The following is an 18,631-nucleotide window of genomic DNA, read 5'->3' on the forward strand; positions in this document are numbered from 1 at the left end:
GAGGAGTCTCTTTACTTCATTCCGAGCACCTTCAGCCTTGTCATCAGACATCTTCCGAAGCCTCTGCTTTCTGGGTCTGAAGGATGGATCGACATTGAGCGAGTGCTCAATAACATCCCTGTTAACCCCGCAAAGATCATTAGCTGACCAGGCAAAGACATCTTTATTGTTGAACAAAAACCTTATCAAGGTCTTCTCTTGTTCTTCGGACAGTTGAGATCCCAATAGCACCTTCTGCTCTGCTATGTCCTCACATAAGAGCATGGGCTTCGGCTGATCAGCCGAAGCAGTTTTTTCCCTTCTGAACTTGTATTGCTCATAGGCTTCAGCTCCATCTATATTATGGATTGCTTTTGAGTCTGTCCAATTTCCTTCGGCCCTTCTGGCAGCTTCCTGACTTCCATGAATAGCAATGTGCCCTTGATCCGAAGGTATCTTCATGCAAAGATAAGCTGGATGAAGAATTGCTTCGAAGGCATTGAGAGTACCACGGCCAATGATTGCATTGTAAGGGTATTCCATGTCAACAATATCAAACACAACTTGTTCAGTCCTTGTGTTGTTGATAAATCCGAAGGTCACTGGCATTGTGATTTTGCCGAGTGCTACAATCTGCCTTCCTCCGAAGCCGCAAAGGGGATGTGTGGCATCATGAATTTTGTCTTCGGGCTCTTGCATCTGTCTGAAGGCCTTAGCAAATATGATATCAGCTGCGCTGCCTGTATCAACCAAAACATTATGGACCAGAAATCCTTTGATCACACATGAGATAACCATAGCATCGTTGTGTGGGTAATCCTTGAGTTGAAGATCCTCTTGGGAGAAGGTGATTGGTATGTGAGACCATCTTGACTTGATGAAGGGTCCTTGCACCCCGACATGTTGTACCCTTCTCTGTGCCTCCTTCTTCTGCTTCTTGTTGGCTGGCTCTGAGCATGAACCGCCTGTTATCGGGAGTACCATCTTCGGGGCCGAAGCAGCTCCAGCTTGAATGTTGGACGAAGCCATCAGCTCAAAAAAGTGGAAGTGAGTTCACCGGAGGTGGGCGCCAATGTTGGGGACTTGTTCTCAAATGCTATGAATTAAGAACAAGGCAACATAAAATGTTAAATATCAATGCCCTTCGCCCGCCGAAACATTATCTCCATAAGGATTTAATGAACTTCGGACAAAGGTCACGAGCATAATATTACGAAGGTTTCACCTTCGTAATTAAACTTATAAAGATGATATAAACTAAAGTAAAAAATGAAACATTAAAGGTAAATATATTGGAAACAAATGACATCATTCACATATCTTATTATATGAATCTAAGATATTCGAATACAACGTTTAAATACATTTATACCTTTGCCTTGACAAACAATAATTCTCGAGTGATGCGTTAGCAATTACAGGAATGCGTGAACAGTAAAGGAATACTGTTCACTATTTATAGGCACAGGACACAGCCCATAAGAAATTACAATTATGCCCCTCATAAAAGTTTACAACAATGACTCAGACCCTTACGGGTTAAAAGGTCATTCTATCTTTAAGTCGGTTCGACCCTTCAGCTTCGGATATGCTGTAGTCCCGAAGCTTTGTAAACGGTGTCTTCGTCATCATGTTCAAGCAGCTTCAGCCGAAGCTGTTTCTTTCCGCAGGACCTTCGGCGACGAAGCATGGTCCCAACAATCCCTTATGTGCCATTGAAAACTATACACATCCTTTAGTTGCCATCTAAAATTAGACAACCGGTTTCTTTCAAAAAGTACAACATCATTACATTTAAAAAAGGGAAACAAGTCCAAATTACTCCCTCCACCTATGGCAATGTCCATATAAGCCCTAAAGTATTTCTTTGTTTATTTTACCCCTCCATCTATTTATGTTTGTTCAATCTATCCCTTAACAAAAAAATTATCATTTTTATTTCTTTATGCAGAAACTGAATTTTCTGTTCAAATTTTGTTGACTATTTGGTAATGGCATAAATTAGCCTAGGAAAAAATGCTACAATTTTTTATAATTATTTTCATAGCTTGGGAATTAGATTAGATAATAACTTTAATAAAACAAAAGTAAATGTGAAATAATAATGCAAAATTCTTAACATATTTTTCTAACCTCAATCAGCTCAAAAAACATGAACTTCAAATTTAACTTGTGCATGGAAAATTGAAAAGGACAAATCTTATTAGGGGAGATTTGCCTTTTTTTCGTTTCTCCTTGTATAAATTGAATTATAAGTTGATATTTACTATGATGATTGAGAACATCTTAACTTATGTTAGAAAAATATATTAATAAATTTCGTTATTATTATTTCATATTTAGTTTTATGTCATTAAAGTTATTATTATTTATCTGTTCTCTAACCTATCAAAATAATTATAAAAATCATAATATATTTTATAGGCCAAGTTATAACATTATTAGTTACTTATCAACAAAATTTGAACCGAAAACTCAATTTTACCTGAAGAAAATAAACTATACGTCAATAACTTTTGGATGGCAAATAAAAGATGAGTATAGTTTTCAACGGCACATAAGGGATTTGGTCTATTTTCTAGCATAGACTAACAAGCACTAACGGTAAAGCTGACGGCGATGCCATAAAAGGGATGAAAAATCTGTACTAGTGATAACTAAGGGGTGACTAATTTATGAGTGGAAAAGAAGGAACAAGTGTAGCTTTCAATGGCTCGTAAGGAATTTGCTCAATTATTAAAGCCATGACACAGCTAATCCATGCATGATTAATAAATATGTAAAATAATTATACGAGTAGTGTGTTAGGGCATGTACAGTGATGTTTAATGTGGAGTCTCTTAAGGTGTTTAAAGGGGTTATTTGCAAAAAAATCTTAGAGCCGTCTCTACGTGAAGAGACGCCTCTAGCTCGTAAACCAAGTAGCAACAGACGCCTCACTTTCCACTGTACGAATTTGTCGTCTGTTCTATCGATCTGATGCTATACAAATATATTTAATTCTGTATTTATTAATAGACTACGTTTATAGACACTCCATTGTACAATAGAGTCTCTTAATTGTCTCCTGTGCTTGGAGAACCGTTTTGGTGTCTCTCCACTGTACATGCCCTTACATCAAGTCAAAGAGCAACTACCTAGTAACGTGAGACATAAATGAAGCCCGTGCTTCCACCAAAATGTGAATGGTCAGGCGGACCTAATTCTCAGCTCCGACAGGGGAAAAAAGGATGCCCATGCCAATGCCATCCATGCCGAACAAGGACATGATGTGACGGTTTGCTCCTAGGGCACGTGGGCTTTTCCGTCATTATTATTCAACTGAAACTGAATGCTTTATTACAGCAAGATACCATGCACATGTCGGTTCGTGCAAATGCGACAGATCGCCAGCTGAATTGCTTTTCCACAACAAGAACACATCACTTCCTATGTTCTGAGAGAGCAGCGTATCTGTACCGTCCCAAAAGAAACGTAATTATAGACTTCGTGTCAGTTAAAATAATTTATGTTTAGTTAAATTCCTAATAAATACTATTAAATATTTATGACTCGAAATCAATTTGTGATAATAATAGATTTCATAATTATTCTAACAGCATTTAGTTGACATTGTAAATATTGGTATTTCTCAATACTCCCTCCGCCACGAAACAGTAGCAGCTTTACCTTTTGATTTTTATGTCTACGTTTAAATGGATGAAATGAATGATGATGAATCTAAATATATATGTAAAAATAAATACATTAATTACCGTGTGAATCAAATAAAAAGAAGGTAAGACTAATTTTATTTTGTGGGAGGGGGGCAGAGGTCAGGGAGAGTATATAATTGATTAAATTTAAGATACCAAAACATCACGCGATGGCGCGATGCTAGAGGAATTCCATTCTCTGTTTTTTTTTTCCCTGCGACGGGCCGGCCCGGCCCGGGCGGAGCATTTGTTATTACGCACGCGCGCCGATGCTAGAAGCAAAAGGCAAATTAATTGAGTAGCGTCGAACGGCATCTATCTATAAATAAATCGATCGATGGACCTCCAGGCTTGACAGGCAGCAGAGTCAGTCGTTCGCAACGGCAGGTTTGAGCAGGGAAAAGATGTCCAACAAACACGTTTGTTTGGTGGACTAATGGTAGGTAGTGCTCGTTCGTGCTTAATCAGTCAAAGTTCATAACGGGATAGGTATAGGATTGTCTGGACACGACATACTTGGAAGAAAGGGGGCGGAGCCAACAACTGACAGTACGTCTAGCTAACACATGCATTTCCGCTGAGATGATGATGACATGACTCGCTGAGCTAGTAATGATTAGCTAGCGAGAGCTAACTTGTCGTTATTATTAATTAATGCACGTTTGGTTTGTTGTTTTCTCCGGAAAGGACCGAGTAGTGTCCTTGAGAAAGGTCGATCGGCCTGCCTGCTTGTTCATTCCACTAGAGCGATATATATATATATATATATATATATATATATATATATATATATATATATATATATATATATATATATATATATATATATATATATATATATATATATATATATATATATATATATATAGTATTTAGAGCCCTGGGCTCTCTCTAACTACAGGAAGCCCCGACTAGAAACCGATCAGGTGCTCTGACCGGCGCGCACGCTTTACTGGTTTAATGTAATACACTGTTACGTCAATTATAAATACGAGTTATGCTCTTTTGTGTTACCGTTTACACTCTTTTGGTGTGCGCACGTCTCGCGGCATCCGGGCCCACGAAAAGATCGTGTTCCCGCAATCTGGGCAGTTTACGTATACCGGGCCCACGAATCAAGGAACTGAGCTTTCGTTTTCTCAGCTCAGCTCTCCCGTAACTATCGCTCCCGCCGAACCCTAGCCAAATTCGCCGCCGTATGCTGCTTCTCCTCCGCGCCCGGCGAACCCTAGACTAATCGCCGCCGTCGCATTAAGATTCTCCCCCGCAGTTCCCCCGCCGTCGCATTCTCCTTCACCACCGCAGAGACCCGCCCTCGCCTTCTCCGCCGCACACAGGCCGTGTCCTTGTTCTTCGTCTCCGGCAAGGGCCCCGGAATCGAGGAGGCGGTTGTGCCGCCCCTGCGTTCTCCTACTCGTCAGAGACCGAGACCTCGATCTTCTCCACCGCGGCGGCCGAACGCCGAGTCCCCTACCCCGTCGCGAGGTCCGTCCCCAACGTCGAGTCCCCAACGCATTTGACACAGCCCCGCGTCGCGTTGGGTTGTCCCCTGCACAGGTGTCTCGGATTCAGCCGCCCTCCAGGCCCATCCACATTCCGGTAAGCCATCAACCTTTAACTCTTACAATCTGAATCGTAGATAGAGTTCACATTATTATTTTGCCAATTGCTTGATTTATCAAATACCAATTCATTATAAATTTATAGTTAATTGGAGACACAAATGTATACTATGCAATCTATCACACCTTTATGCAGTTTACAATACTTTGTTTATGCTGATGTGTTGACAGAAGTATGATCCATACACCAATACATTATGCCATAAAACCTATTGATGTTCAAATTGGGCCAGCTCACACGAAATAACCAGGTTATACTTTAATTAGATGTCGCATATGAGCAGAATTTTTTTGATCAAGCTAGTCTCACAAGTTTATGCAATTTACAATATTGTGTTATGCTGATTTTGTTGACAGAAGTATGATCCATACATCAATACATTATGCCATAAAACCTATTTCTGTTCAAATTGGGCCAGCTCAAACGAAATAACCAGGTTATACATTAATTGGATGTCGCATATGAGCAGATTTTTTTATCAAGTTAGTCTCACAAGTTTATGCAATTTACAATATTGTGTTATGCTGCTTTGTTGATACATTTATGCAATGTATGGTCATGAACTGATCTGAATTGACTTTGTGCTTATCTTTTTTTTGATCCTTTACGTATTTTATGTATATGTGTTGTTTCATTTGGCAGGAACATCAGTGATGAAGAACGTAGACCGACCACCTTCCAATCCAAAACGGATCATAATCCAGTCTACTCAGGAGTGCTTCAGCGTTGACATACCCCGTGCTCCGGCGGGGACTGTTAGACCCGAAACAAGGCATGCTGCTGATGAGGATGATGACTTTATGCCATTATCCAAGAAGCGTAACTTGGACGACAGCCCTGGGAAAGTTTTGAAGAAGGTAGTCACTAAGCGGAGGAAAGCAGTGCCCCCACCCCGACAGGTTAGATATTTATGTCTATGGCAATATATCATTTTTATGCGTGAAATCATGTTGTCTTGATGTCTGAGTTAAACATTGTGTTGCGATTATGCACATGTAAATGTTTACAATATTCATTTTATATATTTTTCCCAGCAGAGGCTGAACGTCAGATGCAACCCCCAAGATGTGTTAGTAAGCATACAGATATTAAATGACAGACAGCAACAAGCAATTGCACGTAGGGGATTTTCTAGTATTCTTGATATGAGACTGGACGCACTCGGCAGCAGATCACACTTAGCTTGGCTGATGGAAAAGCTCGACCACAATGACATGACAATTCGAGCTGGCCCTGGAAAGGAGCTGAAAATTACAAAGGATACGGTGCACCTAATTTTGGGTTTACCGAATGCTGGGGGAGGAACTGCATTGGGCATCGATGAAGCTGTTGTTGCCAACAATTTGAGAGCTGAACTTGGTCTATCGAAAGAAGACTTTGGGGTTACAGCTCTACAAGATCGTTTGAGGAAAGGTTCTGACGATGATTTAAGCATCAGATGCTTTTTCTTGATATTGTTCAATAGGTTGTTGTTCCCTACTGCCAGCTGGGGAATAACGAACCATGAGGTTCTTTTAACCGAGCAGATGGATCGTTTCCACCAGATTGACTGGTGCCAGCTTATTTTCAATGATTTATGCCAAGCTGCCAAGAAGTGGCATAATAGGAGCGTTACGAACGTTTCTACAACCATCTATGGATGTTCCATCGTTATTCTTGTAAGCATATCCTTTTTTTGTCTGTTACATGTACCCATAATCTTGTATGCAAAATCCATATACACGTAGTTTATGCTTTTGCTATGTCTTATAATGACTCATGTTATGCCTTTTGCAGCTGTATTATTTGGATCCTTTGCATGACTCAGCGGCACCCCAGAACAAACGTGGAACACCACGAATCAAATACTTTGATAGGAATATTATTCAAGCCCTGACAAGAGCTGACAAGGGCAAGATACGCAAAGGAGAAGAAGCATTTGGACATTGCTCGGTATTTTTTTTATGTGTCAATCATTTATTTACATGCATATGATAACGTTCACATACCTTTATGCCCGTTTGTAAGCATATTTGTGATGATGTTTTGCATTTTCCATTAAACATATGAATCTCATTTATCAATTTAATATGTTTGTATAAGTTTTACTCCATCTTTCACACATTTTTTTAGTTCCGAAGCTCCTCAGAGACCTGCTACACAGATGTACCACCCGTTCATGCACAATTCAAGGCATGATTCTATTTATATATTTGTTTGTCATAGAATTTCAACATAATATTCAGTGATATGCTATACATTTACTTAATAATTTTCAATTTACAACAGCATAAGACCAGGACCAACACTTTTGATGTTCCTCGTCCTGACCCATCTGGACAGCACTCAATTCACATCGAACTCCCGCTCATCAGGGATTTGATATCAAGCAAGCTGAATCAGCTTCCATCCCGCCACCGCATGGGTTTCATAGAGAAGCTGTCACATTTTGATGCGGAGGTTGGTAAGGCGTGTTCAGTTATTAAACAGACTCTTCAGCAGATTGTTGAGAAACAATTCAATCTATCTGATGTTTTTGGCGAGTTAATTGATGAGGTCCTCCGTGCCGAGGCGGGTGACAACGAAGATGCTTATGATGTGCAGAAAACCACATCAAAATCAGATGATATTCTTCCCCAGACAGCTGGTTAGTCTGTTTAAAGTATTTACGTCAATATAAAAAAGTTATGCAATCATTTATCGATATGGTTTTGATGCCATTATTTTTAACAATGTTTTATTTGTTTTCATGACACGTACAGAAGGATGTACGTGTCCGGCCCCCCAACTGTACCCGATATGTCTACTCCAGTTTCTCAGCTGGATACGCAGTTTACAGACACACAGGTACATGAATTACTGTTAAGGCAACAACATATTCGTGTACTATTAGAAAGTTGTCCCGATGAAGCTGATATTGATCCACTGGTTCATACAAATATAACGAAACAGAACAAAACACCTACAACCTCAGTGGTAATGTTTTTATTATTATTTGTATTTTTTCATTCTAGGGTTCTATTAATCGTTTTATGTAAATAGCATATTGAAAGGGAAATGTGCCCTTGGGCCATTTCTAAGTTTTTGGTGATTGAGTGCCAACACAAGTGCTTAAATGTGAATCTATGCCCATGGATGGACAAAGTGCAAATCAAGAGAAAAGGTATGTTTCTAAGTCTTAGTACATTAGTTTTGTGTACTAATATACTTGTCTAAGTATCAGAAACAGAAAGAAGAAGAAACGAGAAGAGTTGGCTATGTTCAGCCAAAAAGCTGTTTCGGTCTGGGGCACCGGACTGTCCGGTGGTGCACCGGACAGTGTCCGGTGCGCCAGGCTGCCTCGAGCGAAGTGGCCGCTCTCGGGAATTTGCCGACGGCGTACGGCTAAAATTCACCGGACTGTCCGGTGTGCACCGGACTGTCCGGTGAGCCAACGGTCGGCCGGGCCAACGGTCCGCCGCGGAATCCGTGCGCGACACGTGGCCGAGCCAACGGTCGGAAGGGGGCACCGGACTGTCCGGTGTGCACCGGACTGTCCGGTGCGCCAACGGCTCCCAGATCTGCCAACGGTCGGCTTCGCCATTTAAGGAAAGAAATCTGGCACCGGACAGTGTCCGGTGTGCACCGGACTGTCCGGTGCGCCAGACGACAGAAGGCAAGGATGGCCTTCTAAATTTGCTCTCAACGGCTCCTAGCTGCCTTGGGGCTATAAAAGGGACCCCTAGGCGCATGGAGGAGTACACCAAGCAACCTTAGAGCATTCTTGATCATCCATACTCAGTCTTTGCGCATTCGTTTGTCATTCTCAGTGATTCGAGCTCCGTTCTAGTGAGAACTTTGAGATAGTCTTTTGAGCTCGATTCTTGGCCGTGTGTGTGCGCATTTTTGCTGGGGATTTGTGTGTGTTGCTTCCCTCCCTTACTCCGTATTTCTTTGTGAATCTCAAGTGTAAGGGCGAGAGACTCCAAGTTGTGGAGATTCCTCGCAAACGGGATATTGAAAGGCAAAGCAAAACACCGTGGTATTCAAGTTGGTCTTTGGACCGCTTGAGAGGGGTTGATTGCAACCCTCGTCCGTTGGGACACCACAACGTGGAGTAGGCAAGCGTTGGTCTTGGCCGAACCACGGGATAAACCACTGTGTCATCTCTGTGTTTGATCTCTTGTGGTATTGTGTTTTGCTGAGACTCCTTTCTAGCCACTTGGCAATCATTGTGCTAACACTTAACAAGTTTTTGTGGCTATAAGTTTAAGTCTCTACAGGATCACCTATTCACCCCCCCCCTCTAGGTGCTCTCAATTGGTATCGGAGCCGTTCTCTTCAAGAAGGGACTAATCGCCCGAAGAGATGGATCCTAAGGGGAAGGGAATCGTGATCAACGACAAGAAGAAGAAGGCATACAAGAAGGCAAAGGGCGAGGCACATCTAGGCAAGGAGTGGGATTCGGATTGCTCCTTCTCCGACTCCGACAATGAAGGACTCGCCGCCACTGCCTTCAACAAGTCATCCCTCTTCCCCAACGAGCATCACACATGCCTTATGGCAAGGGAGAAGGTGAGTACTCAAGACTCCACTTATGCTTCTTCTAGTGATAATGAGTCTAGTGATGATGATGACATAGATTATTCATGCTTGTTCAAGGGCTTAGATAGATCTAAGATAGATAAAATTAATGAGTTGATTGATGCTTTGAATGATAAGAATAGATTACTAGAAAAACAAGAGGATCTTTTATATGAGGAGCATGATAAATTTGTTAGTGCACAAAATTCTCTTGCTCTAGAAATTAAAAGAAATGAAGTGCTTTCTAGTGAATTATCTTCTTGTCATGAAACCATTGCTACTTTAAAAGGTGTTAATAATGATTTAAATGCTAAACTAGAAGTGGCTAGTAAATCTAACTCTTGTATAGAACATGTTATGGTTTGCACTAGGTGTAAAGATTTTAATGTTGATGCTTGTAGTGAACACCTAGTTTCAATTTCTAAATTGAATGATGAAGTGGCCAGTCTTAATGCCCAACTTAAGACTAGCAAAAGCGAATTTGATAAATTAAAATTTGCAAGGGATGCCTATACGATTGGTAGACATCCCTCAATTAAGGATGGACTTGGCTACAAAAGGGAAGCCAAGAACTTGACAAGCCATAAGGCTCCCATCTCCGCCAAGGAAAAAGGGAAGGCCCCTATGGCTAGTAGTGTGCAAAAGAACCATGCCTTTATGTACTGTGATAGAAGACAACCTAAAAATGCTTATAGGAGTTGTAATGCATATAATGCCTTTGATTCTCATGCCATGTTTGCTTCTAGCTCTTCTTATGTGCATGATAGAAATGTTGGTAGGAGAAATGTTGTTCATAATATGCCTAGAAGAAATGTTGTTAATGTTCCTAGGAAATTAAATGAACCTTCTACAATATATCATGCTTTGAATGCTTCCTTTGCAATTTGTAGAAAGAATAGAAAGGTAATTGCTAGGAAGTTAGGGGCAAAATGCAAGGGTGATAAAACTTGCATTTGGATCCCTAAGGAAATTGTGACTAACCTTGCAGGACCCAACATGAGTTGGGTACCTAAGACCCAAGCCTAAATTTGCCTTGCAGGTTTATGCATCCGGGGGTTCAAGCTGGATTATTGACAGCGGATGCACAAACCATATGACGGGGGAGAAGAAGATGTTCACCTCCTACGTCAAGAATAAAGATTCCCAAGATTCAATAATATTTGGTGATGGGAATCAAGGCAAGGTAAAAGGGTTAGGCAAAATTGCAATCTCAAATGAGCACTCTATCTCTAATGTGTTTTTAGTAGAGTCTCTTGGATATAATTTGCTATCTGTGAGTCAATTATGCAATATGGGATATAACTGTTTGTTTACAAATGTAGATGTGTCTGTTTTTAGAAGATGTGATGGTTCACTAGCTTTTAAGGGTATTCTAGACGGCAAGCTTTACTTAGTTGATTTTGCAAAAGAAGAGGCCGGTCTAGATGCATGCTTAATGGCTAAGACTTGCATGGGCTGGCTGTGGCATCGCCGCTTAGCACATGTGGGGATGAAGAACCTCCACAAGCTTCTAAAGGGAGAACACGTGATAGGTCTAACCAATGTTCATTTCGAAAAAGATAGACCTTGTGCAGCTTGTCAAGCAGGGAAACAGGTGGGAAGCTCTCATCACACCAAAAATGTGATGACAACATCAAGACCCCTGGAGCTGCTACATATGGACCTCTTCGGACCCGTCGCCTATCTGAGCATAGAAGGAAGTAAGTATGGTCTAGTTATCGTTGATGACTTTTCCCGCTTCACTTGGGTGTTCTTTTTGCAGGATAAGTCTGAAACCCAAGGGACCCTCAAGCGCTTCCTCAGGAGAGCTCAAAATGAGTTTGAGCTCAAGGTGAAGAAGATAAGGAGCGACAACGGGTCCGAGTTCAAGAACCTTCAAGTGGAGGAGTTCCTTGAGGAGGAAGGGATCAAGCACGAGTTCTCCGCTCCCTACACACCACAGCAAAATGGTGTGGTAGAGAGGAAGAACAGGACGCTAATCGATATGGCGAGGACGATGCTTGGAGAATTCAAGACCCCGAGTGTTTCTGGTCGGAAGCCGTGAACACGGCTTGCCACGCCATCAACAGGGTCTACCTTCACCGCCTCCTCAAGAAGACGTCGTATGAGCTTCTAACCGGTAACAAACCCAATGTATCTTACTTTCGTGTATTTGGGAGCAAATGCTACATTCTAGTGAAGAAGGGTAGAAATTCTAAGTTTGCTCCCAAAGATGTAGAAGGGTTTTTGTTAGGTTATGACTCAAATACAAAGGCGTATAGAGTCTTCAACAAATCATCGGGTTTGGTTGAAGTCTCTAGCGACGTTGTATTTGATGAGACTAATGGCTCTCCAAGAGAGCAAGTTGTTGATTGTGATGATGTAGATGAAGAAGATGTTCCGACGGCTGCTATACGAACCATGGCGATTGGAGAAGTGCGGCCACAGGAACAAGATGAACGAGATCAACCTTGTTCCTCAACAACGGTGCATCCCCCAACTCAAGACGATGAACAGGTTCATCAACAGGAGGCGTGTGATCAAGGGGGAGCACAATATGATCATGTGATGGAGGAAGAAGCACAGCCGGCACCTCCAACCCAAGTTCGAGCGGTGATTCAAAGGGATCATCCCGTCGACCAAATTTTGGGTGACATTAGCAAGGGAGTAACTACTCGATCTCGATTAGTTAATTTTTGTGAGCATTACTCCTTTGTCTCTTCTATTGAGCCTTTCAGGGTAGAAGAGGCCTTGCTAGATCCGGACTGGGTGTTAGCCATGCAGGAGGAACTCAACAACTTCAAGCGAAATGAAGTATGGACACTGGTGCCTCGTCCCAAGCAAAATGTTGTGGGAACCAAGTGGGTGTTCCGCAACAAACAGGACGAGCATGGGGTGGTGACGAGGAACAAGGCTCGACTTGTGGCAAAAGGTTATGCCCAAGTCGCAGGTTTGGACTTTGAGGAGACGTTTGCTCCTGTGGCGAGGCTAGAATCAATTCGTATCTTGCTAGCATATGCCGGTCACCATTCTTTCAGGTTGTACCAAATGGATGTGAAGAGCGCTTTCCTCAATGGGCCGATTAAGGAGGAGGTGTACGTGGAGCAACCCCCTGGCTTCGAGGATGAACGGTACCCCGACCATGTGTGTAAGCTCTCTAAGGCGCTCTATGGACTTAAGCAAGCCCCAAGAGCATGGTATGAATGCCTTAGAGACTTCTTAATTGCTAATGCTTTCAAGGTTGGGAAAGCCGATCCAACTCTTTTTACTAAGACTTGCGACGGTGATCTTTTTGTGTGCCAAATTTATGTCGATGACATAATATTTGGTTCTACTAGCCAAAAGTCTTGTGAAGAGTTTAGCAGGGTTATGACGCAGAAATTCGAGATGTCTATGATGGGTGAGTTGAACTACTTCCTTGGGTTCCAAGTAAAGCAACTCAAGGATGGCACCTTCATCTCTCAAACGAAGTACACGCAAGACTTGCTGAAGCGGTTTGGGATGAAGGACGCCAAGCCCGCAAAGACTCCGATGGGGACCGACGGACACACCGACCTCAACAAAGGAGGTAAGTCCGTTGATCAAAAAGCATACCGGTCAATGATAGGGTCTTTACTTTATTTATGTGCTAGTAGACCGGATATTATGCTTAGTGTATGCATGTGTGCTAGATTTCAATCCGATCCTAAGGAGTGTCACTTAGTGGCGGTGAAGCGAATTCTTAGATATTTGGTTGCTACGCCTTGCTTCGGGCTCTGGTATCCAAAGGGGTCTACCTTTGACTTGGTTGGATACTCAGATTCCGACTATGCTGGATGTAAGGTCGATAGGAAGAGTACATCAGGGACGTGCCAATTCTTAGGAAGGTCCCTGGTGTCATGGAACTCTAAGAAACAAACCTCCGTTGCCCTATCCACCGCTGAGGCCGAGTATGTTGCCGCAGGGCAGTGTTGCGCGCAACTACTTTGGATGAGGCAAACCCTTCGGGACTTTGGCTACAATCTGAGCAAAGTCCCACTCCTATGTGATAATGAGAGTGCTATCCGCATGGCGGAAAATCCTGTTGAACACAGCCGCACAAAGCACATAGACATCCGGCATCACTTTTTGAGAGACCACCAGCAAAAGGGAGATATCGAAGTGTTTCATGTTAGCACCGAGAACCAGCTAGCCGATATCTTTACCAAGCCTCTAGATGAGAAGACCTTTTGCAGGCTGCGTAGTGAGCTAAATGTCTTAGATTCGCGGAACTTGGATTGAATTATAGCATACATGTGTTTATGCTTTTGATCATGTTCCTTCTGCATTTTGTTGCTTAATAATGGTGCTCAAGTTGTACAAACACTCCCTGGACCTCACAAGTCCGTTGCAAAGTGGTGCACATGTTTAGGGGGAGATGTGTTACAACTTGACCCTTTGAGACTAACCATATGCTTGAGTTTGCTTGTTTTAGTCTCGAAGGAGAATTAAAAGGGAAAAGGTGGACTTGGACCATGCAAGACTTCCACTGCACTCCGATGAAAAGAGTAACTCTTCCAAGTTCATCTTTATACTCTTATTGCCTATTTGCTCTTAGTTGAAGATTTTGGTGAGGCAATGGGGTTACAGGGCCAAGATTGATCCCATTTTGGTGCTTGATGCCAAAGGGGGAGAAAATAAAGGCCAAAGCAATAAATGGATCAGCTACCACTTGAGAAACTTTGAAAACAGTAGGATAGAGCTTTTGGTTTGGCAAAACTCTTGCAATGTCTCTTGTGTCAAAAATTGGCCTCTGGTGGGGAGAAGTGTTGATTATGGGAAAAAGGGGGAGTTTTTGGAATCTTGAATCAATTTTCTTTCGAAAACCTCTCTTGATGTCTCTACAAGTGGATTTGACTTAGAGATAGGATTTTGAGGTTGATTTGCAAAAACAAACCAAGTGGTGGCAAAGGATGATCCATATATGCCAAATTGAATCAAAATAAATTTGAGTTTTTATTTGAAGTGATATTGCACTTGTTCTAGTTGCTTTATGTTGTGTTGGCATAAATCACCAAAAAGGGGGAGATTGAAAGGGAAATGTGCCCTTGGGCCATTTCTAAGTTTTTGGTGATTGAGTGCCAACACAAGTGCTTAAATGTGAATCTATGCCCATGGATGGACAAAGTGCAAATCAAGAGAAAAGGTATGTTTCTAAGTCTTAGTACATTGGTTTTGTGTACTAGTATACTTGTCTAAGTATCAGAAACAGAAAGAAGAAGAAACGAGAAGAGTTGGCTGTGTTCAGCCAAAAAGCTGTTTCGGTCTGGGGCACCGGACTGTCCGGTGGTGCACCGGACAGTGTCCGGTGCGCCAGGCTGCCTCGAGCGAAGTGGCCGCTCTCGGGAATTCGCCGACGGCGTACGGCTAAAATTCACCGGACTGTCCGGTGTGCACCGGACTCTCCGGTGAGCCAACGGTCGGCCGGGCCAACGGTCGGCCGCGGAATCCGTGCGCGACACGTGGCCGAGCCAACGGTTGGAAGGGGGCACCGGACTGTCCGGTGTGCACCGGACTGTCCGGTGCGCCAACGGCTCCCAGATTCGCCATTTAAGGAAAGAAATCTGGCACCGGACAGTGTCCGGTGTGCACCGGACTGTCCGGTGCGCCAGACGACAGAAGGCAAGGATGGCCTTCTAAATTTGCTCTCAACGGCTCCTAGCTGCCTTGGGGCTATAAAAGGGACCCCTAGGCGCATGGAGGAGTACACCAAGCAACCTTAGAGCATTCTTGATCATCCATACTCAGTCTTTGCGCATTCGTTTGTCATTCTCAGTGATTCGAGCTCCGTTCTAGTGAGAACTTTGAGATAGTCTTTTGAGCTCGATTCTTGGCCGTGTGTGTGCGCATTTTTGCTGGGGATTTGTGTGTGTTGCTTCCCTCCCTTACTCCGTATTTCTTTGTGAATCTCAAGTGTAAGGGCGAGAGACTCCAAGTTGTGGAGATTCCTCGCAAACGGGATATTGAAAGGCAAAGCAAAACACCGTGGTATTCAAGTTGGTCTTTGGACCGCTTGAGAGGGGTTGATTGCAACCCTCGTCCGTTGGGACACCACAACGTGGAGTAGGCAAGCGTTGGTCTTGGCCGAACCACGGGATAAACCACTGTGTCATCTCTGTGTTTGATCTCTTGTGGTATTGTGTTTTGCTGAGACTCCTTTCTAGCCACTTGGCAATCATTGTGCTAACACTTAACAAGTTTTTGTGGCTATAAGTTTAAGTCTCTACAGGATCACCTATTCACCCCCCCTCTAGGTGCTCTCACATATAACCATTACAATTCTTTCAGGGTAAACATGGTGACGGTGGCAAGAACATGCCGACCAATACAAACGTCACTCCTAAAGCAACACCACACATGGATCCTGACGCGCCGATATTTGATGCGACTCCACAAATCAAGGTATGTCTAAACCCCCTCGTAGTTTTTCTATATTCTCATTAGCAGTTTACTAAATTTGTAATCCATTTATACCATCATTGTTAGTCTACTGGCGGCGTACAACAAGTGGCAGAAACAGACTTGCCTGACAGTGGTCCATGCTTTGATCAGACTCCATCTGAACATGTCAGCTCAGTAATTTACATTTTCTTTGTAGTGTTCAACTGTTCACAGATTTTGTACAGCCATGCTTCACAGTCTAAATAGGTTATGCATCTTATAAATCAGTGTTATGCCCATTTACATATACATATATGCTGAGTAGATGTGCATGCAGTTTTTACATAACTGCTAGCTGCCTATGATAAATTACACATTCATTTATGCAGTTTGCAAGAATATTTCTTTCTCTTGATATGTATCAGTAATGGCAGCTCATTAATTTTATGCCAGTTTATGACACTTCATTCCACATACGTATATTCCACTTTATGTCAGCTCAGTAATTTTCATTTTCTTTATAGTTGTCAAAATTGTTCACAGAGTTTTATGTATATTTTCATATATATTTTTAGGTTTATGTTGAAACCGATCCAGCTACAAACACTCCACAGGTTAGCCAGGCTTCTCTTGATTCGGAGATGCAAACTGTGTTAGCTCTACGCGAATATTTGTGTGGTCTGCAATCTGACACCGGCAGGTACGAAGTTCATACTTAATCTAAATTTGTTTATATGCTTGTACATTTACGCCACCTCTCTAATTGATATAAAAAATTCACCAGGACCATAATAGATTATGGTGAATATTCAGCGACATGTTCTGACATATATGAATCTTTTGCCGATGGGAAGTGTCTCGACAATGGATTCATGCAGTGTTTCATCCAATGTGTTATTGATGATGCAAAAAATCAGCACACTTCCATGAGTTCGAACAGTTTGGTTCTTGATGTTAATGTTGGGGTAAACTATTGTAACTTACATACACCATTTTCATATACAAATTAGATCAACCCAAGTACACTCACTCCATTTATATTGTTTATTGCAGTCAATACTCAACTTTGAGGAACAGGAACGACACAGTCGCAACCCTCAACCTTTTGATGAATCTGTACTCCACACACTTCTAGACAATTCATTGCCTGAGACAGATGAGTTGGACCAATGCAAAGCGGTAACAATCGTATTTCATAATCCAAACACAATTCCTTTTAAATGGAACATATCACATTGTTATGCTTTTGTAAGTTACCCTGTTAATTTTATGCTTTTTTTACACGGTCAGATCATGGTCCCCATGGTAAGCAGGGGGCATTGGACATTGTATGTTGTCAACAAGGTCAAGAAGTGCATTCATATTTTAGATTCCAACCCATATGGACCAACACTTGGTGGAACTACATGGAAGGACTATCATTTTGCACATTTGGGCTCAGGTGGCAGAAAGTTACCATGGGCTAAGGTTATTATGAGCAGATTAAACAAAGCAATACAACATGTGCGGCCCAGTACATGCTTTCCCAAGTTTGGTAACTTCACAATTGACTTGTGCCAAAATTGTCCTAACATGGCAGCTGGATCAAATGACTGTGGGTTTTATGTCATGGGTTACATTCTATTTTATCAATGCGACGAAGGATCTTTGCGGTCAGACATAGAAGCAGTATGTACAAATTTACCATTTAATTCTATAGTTGGCCCATGGCAACACATGGAACAGAGGTATAACTAACTCAGTGTTTTTGTATTGCAGGGCAACACCAGTGAGATACGGTCTCTTGCGCTGCATTACATCACATTCCACCCGAAGAACAAAGCATTATCGCTGCTCCAAGACATCCAAAGATTCAAGGTCTAAAGGATGTAGTTTAGTTTGGTCATGTAATATATTTTGTATACAATGGTTCCCTAAACTTCAGATCAGTCATAACTGTATATTATGGCCAAAGTCCGTAGACGTTTCTTAGTTATGTCATTGACAACTTTGGGATCAGCTTTTTTCTAAACTGGAATGTTGTTCCAAACTGTGTTTGAAATGTAATGTGTGTTTCTTACATTTGATTCTTCCAGGTTCCTGTACAATATTGTTATGTCAATAACCTCGAAGTATGCATGTTTCTTGACCGGAGTTTACGATATAATTATTGACAGTATTATGCATGTTTGTACAGTCAGATTGCTGCATATGTACAGTCAGATTGCTGCATAACTGTACAGTCAGATTGCTGCATAACTGCATAACCTATCTGGAAGTATGCATGTTTACGATATAATTATTGACCGGAGTATATGTACAGTCAGTTTGCTGCATAACTGTTAAAGCTTATGACAAATTACACAGACATTTATGCCAGTTTGCATTACACAACGCAGAGTCATTTTTTGTACAGTCATGGTTCACAGGCTTAC

The 18,631-nt window shown here is 42.1% G+C and overlaps 1 protein-coding gene across 1 annotated transcript; it reads left to right on the top strand.

Moving 5' to 3' along the window:
- Positions 1-7,569: 7,569 nt before the first annotated feature.
- On the top strand, positions 7,570-17,755 carry LOC103635574 (uncharacterized). Its single transcript, XM_035961977.1, has 10 exons — positions 7,570-7,923; positions 8,039-8,123; positions 8,229-8,252; positions 16,125-16,242; positions 16,323-16,403; positions 16,793-16,917; positions 17,002-17,182; positions 17,271-17,396; positions 17,508-17,694; positions 17,748-17,755. The coding sequence occupies exons 1-10, from the start codon at positions 7,698-7,700 to the stop codon at positions 17,753-17,755; spliced, it is 1,161 nt and encodes a 386-aa protein (XP_035817870.1). The 5' UTR covers positions 7,570-7,697.
- Positions 17,756-18,631: the final 876 nt, after the last annotated feature.

The sequence above is a fragment of the Zea mays genome, chromosome 8, assembly GCF_902167145.1.
Source record: "Zea mays cultivar B73 chromosome 8, Zm-B73-REFERENCE-NAM-5.0, whole genome shotgun sequence".
NCBI lineage: Eukaryota > Viridiplantae > Streptophyta > Magnoliopsida > Poales > Poaceae > Zea > Zea mays.